General features: G+C 54.7%; 1 protein-coding gene across 4 annotated transcripts in view; it reads left to right on the plus strand.

The window, feature by feature from the left end:
• The window catches only part of ZBTB16 (zinc finger and BTB domain containing 16), a 204,807-nt gene extending 199,143 nt beyond the window's left edge, over positions 1–5,664 (plus strand). For all 4 annotated transcript variants that reach the window (XM_061440362.1, XM_061440361.1, XM_061440365.1 and 1 more), the window contains exon 7: positions 57–5,664. In XM_061440362.1, coding sequence (XP_061296346.1) covers positions 57–286 — 230 coding nt within the window. In that variant the 3' untranslated portion in view covers positions 287–5,664. The remainder of the gene's footprint in view (positions 1–56) is intronic.
• The last annotated feature ends 3,988 nt before the right edge of the window (positions 5,665–9,652 follow it).

Consider the following 9,652-nt stretch of genomic DNA (forward strand, 5'->3'; position numbering starts at 1 on the left):
CTCCAGAAAGCCCCCTCCCTCTCTCCTGGCTTCTCCTGACCCCTCTCCCCGCACAGGTGAGAAGCCCTTCGAGTGTAAGCTGTGCCACCAGCGCTCCCGGGACTACTCGGCCATGATCAAGCACCTGCGAACGCACAACGGCGCGTCGCCCTACCAGTGCACCATCTGCAGCGAGTACTGCCCCAGCCTGTCCTCCATGCAGAAGCACATGAAGGGCCACAAGCCCGAGGAGATCCCGCCCGACTGGAGGATAGAGAAGACGTACCTCTATCTGTGCTACGTGTGAGGCCGGCCTGAGGCCGCGGCGGGGGAGCGAGGAGCAGGAGGAGAAGCAATGGAGCTGGGTGGAGTCCAGGAGGACCGTGCAGGGCAGAAAACACACACACACACACACACACACACACACACACAGCAAAAAAAAAACAAAAAGCAAATGAAAAAAAGCAGAAAGGAAAAAGAGAGAAAGGAGGAAAAGGAAGTCTCGGAGCTGTCTGGCTCTGGTTCTGTCTGGGGCTCCAGGTGACACGGACGCCTGGCCCAGCCCCTCCACCCAGGCCTCCGTCCCTCCTTTCCTGCCTGGGGGTTGTCGGCCTGCTCTTTTTGGGTGGGGGTGGAGGGGGGCGTTTGTCGAGCTCAGATGGTGGGATGTTTCTCTCTTCCCTCCACCCAGATCCTCCTTTTGTGTCCGGAATTAGAAACTAGGAAAGGGCTGTGGGGTCCTCTGGTCAGAGTCAGACCATCCCTGCCTGCTGTCCCCTCACTGACTCCTCAGAAGGTGGGGGGCTGAGGGATGGGTGGAGGTGTGCAAGGGGGGCCTGCAGAGGTGGGGGCTGGGCTGGGTCACTGGTTGACACTCACAATGGCAGCTCTTGTTTGCTGGGGGGCACACTGGGGTGGGGAGGAGCCCTCCCGCCCTTCCCACTGCTCAGTTCATCTGTTGCTTGCTTCCTCCGCCACACCTGGGTGTCCCTTCACAGTCTTTTAGGAGCCTCGGAGCTCTTGCCTGCTCCCCGGCTCCCCTTGACTCCTGTCCTCCCAACCCCCCATGGATCGGAGTGTCTCCTGCCTCCTCTGGCTCCCTGATGGGGAGGCTGGGTCTGACTAGAGAGCCCCCCCTACCCAACTTGCACCCTTTTGCTTTCTGAAAAAATGCAGACAAATTCAGTGGAATAGCCCATCCCAGTCCAGCCATCCTGAGCAAGACTCCTGCTGAGCTGCTTTTGCTTCCAAAATGGAAAAATGTAACAACTAAATACATCCTGTCCCACCAAACAAACACAGCCCCTAGGAGGAGGGTTCCGTCCGTGAAAGGGCTCGTGGCCCGTGGAGGGATGTGATGTCCTTCTCCAGAGGTGCCCTACACCTGGAGGGGGGGACCCCTGCCCTGGGAGGGAGTCAGGGAGCCATGCTGGGGACCCTTGGAACTCATGGGACCCCCCAGGCCTGGTGCTCTTTTTGGGGAGACCCAGGTCCAGAGGGCTGTGCAGAATTCCTGACTCCCAGGGGCCCCCAGGCCACCGAGAGGAGGCGTTGAAAGCGCTTTGCCTTGTGTTCCATTTTGCTTCTGTTCCTTGTCCTCTGTTCACCTGTTAGCACATTGTACTTGAATTACCTCAGTTTTTTGTGACCTCATGAGCTTTTTTGACCCCTGTATCTCTGTTTTGGTTGGGGGTTGGAGGAATGGGGGAGAGTGTTCTTTTCAGTTTCTTGTGTAAATTAATAGCTGGTTTAATAGACTTCAGCTGGCCAAGGCCCTCCCCATCCCCTCTGACGAGCCTCCCAGATGGAGGGAGCCGTGCAGAAGGAGCTGAGTACTCAGGATCTGAATGGGAGGCCAGGGCAGGAGGTGGGTGTCCGCTGGGGGCACCGTAGGACCACAGCTGGCTCCGACCAGGCATGACGTCCCCAGGCCTAGAACGCTCTGGAGCGAATCCCACCTTTCTTACAGTTTGCTGGGTCCTCCAGGTCTGGGGGCCTGTGTTCTTCAAATCCTTTTCACGCGTGTGGCCCCACCTCCGTGTACATTATCACTGCCAAAACTGGCCTCTGGTCTCTCGGCAGGGCTGGTTGGGGACGAGACGGCCCGTGAGTTGTTGCAATGGGGCGGGGGTGTTGTTTTTCTCAAAGCTACCTCTTACGTTTGTCCAGTTCTTTTGTTCCCCTACACGCCTCCCATCCTGCTGCTCTGCGTCCCCCACTTCTCCCCAGCCTCCCCGCCCCCTGAATTTTTGGAAAGCACATTTGCAATATTTGTGTTTGCTTTGGGACGGGTCTTCCGTTTCATCTCATGCTTTATTTGTAAGAGTTGTTTGTGGGTTTTTTTTTTCTTCTTCTTTCCTTTCTCTCTCTGAGAAAATTGTGGCTGCGTTTTTATCTTTAGGTTTTAAAAAGAGGTTTAGGGAAGTGGTTTGGGGGAGAAGGGTTGTGAGGCATACAAGGGAAGTCGGAGGGGTGCGTGCTGCTCTGACCACCCCCTGTTCCTGGGCCCCATCCCTTCTGTTCTCCCCTGCAATCTCGCCCACAAAATCTGAAGGCCTTAAAAGTGGTGTGTTGGGGGGATATGGATTGGGGGGACTGTGTCACTAGACTGTTGACTGGGGGTGATAACGTAGGGAGGATGCTGTTTTGCAACTATAATAATGATTTAGTGCTTTGGAAAGGAAAAAAAGTTAAACTTGAAATATGTAACTAGAACAGTTGTCGTGTTTATAATGTGAAAAGAGTGGAATCATTGGGGGAGGGGCAGTCCGTAAGAAATCTTTGTGCACTATTGCAGCCTCCCCCAGTCCTGGAAGAAGGGGGGACAGGCTGGCCCTCAGGGGATCTATAAATCCCAGAAAACAGTGTTTGAACAGCAAGATATCATTCACCTTAGGTGGGGAAGGGAAAAAAAAAAAATCAAACTATTCCATAGGCCCAGCTGGCCCCTCTCCCCCTACCCCTACCCTTCCTACACAGCCTGGGTCTCCTCCCCTGTTCATAAAAGCTGAGAGGGTTGAGCTAATATTTACAAATTGTAATATTTTTGTAATATTTGTTAGTTCCTTCATCAGTTCTACCAGACCTTGCCCTTTTCCTTTTGTAATGTGAATAGGAAAAAGAAAAAAAGACAAAAAAATTCACCGCCACCACCACCAAAATGTCCCTTTGTACATGCGTGTGCGTGCGTGTGCTTGTGTGCGGTTGCGTGTTCAGTCATGCAGTATTGTTGTAATCTGGTGTTGCAGCGCTGGATGGTACTTAATCAGCCCCTGCCAGCCCCCATCATCCCAGAGGGATCCTGGTCGAGAGATGGGGAGAGAGAGGGTTTGGGCGTGGGGCCTCTGAAGGATGCTGAGCAGGGAGATCTCTGTACCTGGCTCTCCCCTCCTCTCCCACGAAGCCCCAGACTCCCTGAAGAGACTCCAGCATGCCTCTTGCCCCAGCTTCCTGCTCACAAAGACAAAATGATTCTGACCTTGCCAAGGTGGCCGGGCCTGATGGCCAGGGTGAAGGTCAGAGATAATCTGGAGGCTTTAGACGTGTCTGCACAAAGAGGGCTAAGGAGACGAGGAGGGTGGAGGCCGCTCTTTGCCCAGGTGAGACCCCAGTGTTCTTACTTCCTTCTTCTTCGCCACCTGGCTCCTTGGCCACCCCTTGCCTCTGGCTGTGGTACTGCTGACAACCTGACTTGCTACTGCCTTATCCAGCACAGTGAGCTTGTCCAGTCTGGGAAGTCCAAGTTGACTGACAGTCCCTTTCCTGTGTTCAGCTCCTAGAACTGTGCCCTCTTAATGCTTTTGGTGACATTTCCCCCCTCACTCATCCACTCTTTCCCTGTTCACTCCTTCACTCATTCAAAGCATTAAAGTCCTATGTGTATATAGGATAGACAAATATATAGAGAGATATATATATAGCAAGAGAGAGATATAAAATAGTAAATATCATTGCTGCTTTGGGCTGCTTTGGAGGAGGCCACAAATACGGGGAAGGGAGATGTGGGGTGTAGGGGTGGGGAGGGAGGCTGGGGGACCCAGTGATTCAGTACAATCCAGGGATGCAACGCGGGCTTGTTTAATCTTTGTGCCTGAACAGTTTTTCCACGTGTAGAAAAAAAAAAAAAGGAAAAAAAAAAAAACTGCTGCAATTTTTCACAAGTGTATGGTACCCTTCTGGATGCTGTTGGTACAACCGGCTGCTGGGGTGTCAAGGCCTTGGAGGGACAGAGCTGACTGGCTCACCTTCTTACACGGGAGTGAACAGTGGTGGGGGGCAGCCTTCCGACTCTGGGGGGTGCTGGGGGAGATTGGTGGCCAATTCCCTGCAAATCCCACAAGGGCAAAAGCTGGGGGCACTGGACGTTAAGACAGAAAAGTGGAAAGCGAGCAGCCTGTGTTCGTTTTTTCCTAGGCCTACGTCAAATCTGTTTTCTCCCTCCTGTCTTTTTTCCCTCCATCTTGGAGCTTCGTTGGTGGCACTTAACCTGATATTTCAGTAGGAGGGGAAAAGGCCAGACCAGGCCTATACAGTGGGGCTGCTGGGTGGAGCGGAAAGGCACAGCCAACCAGGAGAAGGTGTGCAAGACAGACCAGGGGAGCTGGGTCAGGGGAAGAGGGCTGGGGGCAGAGGGCCCTCAGGCCCCACAGCCCTGCCCCCCTGAGCCCTTGGCATCCCACTTTGCAGACAGGGTACCGGCCTCCTGGGGTGTGTCATAGGAGTTGTTCACATAGTGTTATGCATGATCTTTGTAAGGTTAAGACGCCGTGGTGGTGCACCATGACATCCGACCCATATATATAAAGATAAATATATATATATATGTATGTAAATTATAGCACTGTGGGCTCTGCTGCCCTGCTGGACCAAGCAGAACTCAGCCTTTTGGTTTGGGTATTTTGTTTTGTTTTGTTTTGTTACTTGTTTGTTTTTTGTGTGTGTGGCTTGTCTTCTGTCATGACAGCACAAGTGCCAGTCGGATCGCGCTGTATTACAGAGTAGTGTTTTTAATTAATTGATGTTCTAGTTCATGTCTACCTCAGCACCTCCTCTTAGCCTACTTTTAGGAGGTTGCCCAATTTTGTTTCTTCAATTTTACTGGTTACTTTTTGTACAAATCTCTCTCTCCCTCTCTCCCTCCCTCTCCTCTCTTCCCCACTTCTCTCCCCTGGCTCCCTCCGTCCCTTTTCCCTTCCCTCCCCTCTCATTTCTGTTTGTCTCACTTTCTCTCTCACTCTCCCCTTCTTGCCGCCCCCCCCGGCCCCACCCAGCCCTGCACCCCCACGTTGTGCTTGCCGGCCCCTATCTGTTCTAAGCCCGAAGCAGTTCACCCGAACTTGTGCGGTCCTGGTTGCAGCTTGCCGCATCTGCCTTCGTTTCGTGTAGATGGACGCGTTTCTTTGTAATTTCAGTGTTTCTGACGAGATTTAAAAAGAAAAAGGAAAAAGAAAAAAAAAATGAATTTACTGCTGCAGGTTTTTTTCTCTCTCTCCATGTGTCACTAAGTGAAGTTTGTGCCTTCTATAGCAAAGAGAATATTTTTTACATCCTACTAACAGTAGATTTTTTTGTAGTGAACATTTTTTGTATTTTTATTTATAAGTCTCATAAGAAAAATAGCAATGTTCAGTTGTATACCTTGAATCTGCAGTTAGAAGAGAATAAAGTTAATTCAGTTGTCTCTGGCTTGAAGTGTCCCCCCTTTTTTAAAATGTGCTTTGCCTTTTCTGCCTTTTCCTGGGTGGGGAGGAACTGAGGTTTCTGTCTGGGGATGGGAAAGAGAGTGCATTACCCGTCAGCCTCACTTATGTGGCACCTTTATGCATATTTGAGAGGCTCATACCCACCTCATGACATACTTACCTGATTGTTTAAAAAATAGCATTAAATACACAAACAGCATTTGACCCTTGGTACGGTATGTGAAGCAGGCTTCCTGGGTGGCTCAGTGGGTAAAGAATCTGCTTGCAGTGCAGGAGATGCAGGTTCAATCCCTGGGTCAGGAAGATGCCCCTGGAGGAGGGCATGGCAACCCACTCCAGTATTCTTGCCTGGAGAATCCCATGGACAGAGGGGCCTGGCGGGCTACAGTCCACGGGGTCTCAAAGAGTCAGACAACGACTGAAGCGACTGAGCACACAGGATGTGTGAAGCAGATATTTGTCTGTTTATCACTTCAGCATAAGTGTTCATCCGGTAATTGGCAGTTATTGTCACAAACCTTGGGAATATAGTGAGAAGGGAGCAGACAGACCCCTCCCCTCAGGAGCCGATATTCTGAGCTGCTGGGTTGGAACATTCTTAGATTATAACTTGTCCTGATCCTACAGCTGGTGAGTGGCAGGGTCATAGCCTGCATCTAGAACTCTCTGTTCCAAATCAGGTTCCTTTTTTCCTGACACCAGAAGCAGGCGGGGGGGGGGGGGGGCTCCTGTCTGGTCTTAGAGATGTTTTCTACTTTGTGCTCACAGCCAAGTGACTTTAATCTGTTTCTCAACAAGAAGCTGCCCCCAGTTAAAGGTTCCTAGCCAGGCCTAGGGGGGAGAAAGGAGTTTGGAGCTGGCGGGGCTTGGGGGGGACACAAGCCCAGCATCATCACTCGCAGAATAAAGCCTTTGTACAAACTGGGATGGCATGGCTCCTTCCATGCTGCCCTGTCTCAGGGTCTGTCTGCTTTCCTCTCCTTGGGGATAGGAGCATTTGCCCCACTGGTAAGTGTAAGCCAGAAAGCCAGTGTCACCCAATCCCAGACACACTGGCTCAACACCTCTGCCCGAGGCCACCTACCTGCCTGACGCTGACCAGAGTAAGGAAGAGGAGAATCCGTCTGGTCACCGCGACCTAGCTAGGAACACAGCAGGCTGCCCCCCTGGGTGTGAAACCAGTGCCAGGCCTCAGGGGCCAGCCTGGCCTCCAGCGGCGTCCTGGGCATCACCAGGAAGCATCCTCCACGTGATGCCCTCCCAGCACCAGCTAGGCGGTGGGGCCTGATCTCCGGCCTCACCTGCCAGCTCCGGGCGCCGTCCCTTCAGCCCTCTGGTCTGATGTCGGTGTGTCCCTGGGGTTGCGAGCTGCATACCGCCTGGAGCTACAGTCACCTGCCTGGGTGGGTGGCAGCCCCTCTGCGGGTGGCCGCTCTGTCCATCTGTCCTTTCTCCTTTCCCGGTGTCTGTGCTCCGCTCTGATCGTTTTCCTTCACCTTCTCGTCTCTCTCTCCCTCTCCCCCAGTCCTTCTCCCCTCTCCCTTTCTCTCTCTGTCTCTCCTTTCTCTTGAGGTTCCTTTGGGTCCCATACTCTTTGCCCTTCCCCATGTTTCTCATCTTGGAAAACAACCCTTTGCCCCTTGATTCCGAGCCCCGGCCCCGTTCCTCGGAGCCCTTGGGCCGGGCCTTTCTTCTCCCGGTCCCTGCTCATTCCCATGCCCCCCCGCCCACCCCACCCGGCCTCCCCGCCCCTCCCCCACACTCCCTCCTCCCTGCTCCCCCCCACGCCTCAGCGTTCTCTTGACAGATGGGAGGGCAGTGAGCGCTCCCTCTTTAAAACAACATTTAATTGCCGTTTTCTGTTCTTGGACATCAAAGCTGGGGCTTAGGCGCTGTGCTGGGGTCGCAGTGCGCGGGCTCTGGGGGAGAGGAGGTGAGTGAATAGGGCCGGACTGAATGGGCTTTGTGTGGCCGCTGGGGTCTGCCTGCTTTACATGCTCTTTGACCCAGATATGATCTCATGGAGAGAGAGGGGCCCTGGCTGTGGCCAGCCTGAAAACGCTCCATGGCCTGACTCAACCCCCGACCGACACCCCCGCCGCCCCAGCCTCCCTCCCCAGGGCAGGGGGCCGGCCGCCTGCCTGCCCGCGGCCAGCCCAGGTACAGCAGCCCTCAGCTCCAGCCTTCAGCCCGGGGCCACCTCCTCCAGGACTGGGCTTGCCCAGAGGATGCTCTGCTGGGCTCAGAGGAGGGGCTGGGCTGCTGGCAGGGCGGGGCAGAGGCTCCATTCCTCCTGACTGTGTCTCCAGGGACATTAGGTGGGAGCCTGCCCCTCCCCGCACACAGGCACACTGTCCCTTCTTGGATGAGGCTGCTGGAGTTCTGGTAGGTGCTGGGGTCACACGGATCGACCTTAATGGCTCTCTTTTCAGCCGCTCTGAGCGCCCCCCCTCCCGCCAGAGGTCGGAGCACCAAGCGGCAGAGCCAGCAGAGTCTTGCTGAAGACTCAGGTTGTGGCAGGGGAGCAGACAGAGCTGTCCAGCTGAGTCCGAGGCCACGGCGTTCCCCAGCCAGGTCTATGTTGCCAGGGCTTCTGCCTGGCCGCTCCGGGGTCCCTCGTCCCCACCAGGAAGGCAGGGAACTGAGGAGTACTGACCCAACGTGCTCTTCCTCTTTCCGTCCACCCTCGAGTTTGCAGCAGCCAGATGGATTTCCCAAAAATGCAAACAGCATCACGTCACTCCTTTGATTAAAGTCCCTTGTTACTCTGCAGATGGAGTTCTGACTCCTTCCTTAACGAGGTTTGCAAGACCCTCCATGAGAGAACTCCTGCCGGCCATCGCAGACTTGTCTCAGCATCGCACCCTGCCCTGCCCTGCCCTGCCCTGCCCTTGTCCCCAGCTCCCCCACCCCTGTGCTCCAGACTGCAGAGGGCTTCTGGGAGACACTGAGCTCCGTTCCCCGTGGGCCTTTGCTTGTGCTGTGTGCTTTTCTGGGAACTGCATCACGCACACACACACTGGCCTCCCTTTGGTCTCAGCTCAGGTCCCGGGCAAACCCTAGTTTCCCAGGAAAGCTCTGCAAGGGGCCGCTGAGACTGAGTTCAGAGTCACCCCTTCCCTCCCTGGCCCTCACGCGCTGTGATCACTCACTTGCTTAACTGTCACCGTTACCCCAATGCTAAGTTCCTTGAGAGGGGGCATCGTGTGTCTTCATATTCCCAGAGCCTGACGCTGTCCGGCATGTAGAAGGCCCCCAGTAAAGCTTTGCCGGATAAACGGATGGGAGAAGGAGGGAAGGGGAGGCAGCATCAGGGGCTGAGGTCAGAGGTGCACACCCATGCCGCCCAGGCACTTCCACAAGCGTGCGTGTCACCGCATGCAGACTTCAGTGGAGGCGACCGTGCCTCCCCTTACATGTGCCCACGTCAGTTCAGAGAGACGCCTGACGAGTCAGCTCATAGCCATGTGCAGGGGAGGAGCAGTCGGCCCAGGACAGCGGTGCACCTCAGCCTGGACATCACTCTGGGTGCGTGTGTGCGTGTGAGCATGTGGGTGTAGACACCTGGTCCCCGGCCACTTTGGGGAGAGGTTATCCCCCAGCTCTCGCCATGGCTCAGACCCAGGCCTGCCATCCCCCACCCCGCCCCAGCCCCTGCCCCTCAAGTGGGCTGGCGGGAGGGCAGGCTCTTCTCTGGGCTGTGTTTGCTCTCCAGGGGGGCGTCTCAGTGAAAGTGAACTCACTCATTTAAACCTGACTCTGCAGCCTTGCAGCCCCCTGCAGCGCTAATTACCCTGTAGCTCTAAACTGATTGCTGTACACTACGCTTAAGCCCTCCTTTATTTATTTACTGACTACATTAATAGCAAAGCCGCTGCTTTCTGCAGCTCATGACTGTACCCGGCTGGCTGCACCCCGTTCCTCTGCCGCTGCCTCTCCTGGATGTTGGGGGGTAGGGGTAGGGGTTGGTG

The sequence above is a fragment of the Bos javanicus genome, chromosome 15 (assembly GCF_032452875.1).
Source record: "Bos javanicus breed banteng chromosome 15, ARS-OSU_banteng_1.0, whole genome shotgun sequence".
NCBI lineage: Eukaryota > Metazoa > Chordata > Mammalia > Artiodactyla > Bovidae > Bos > Bos javanicus.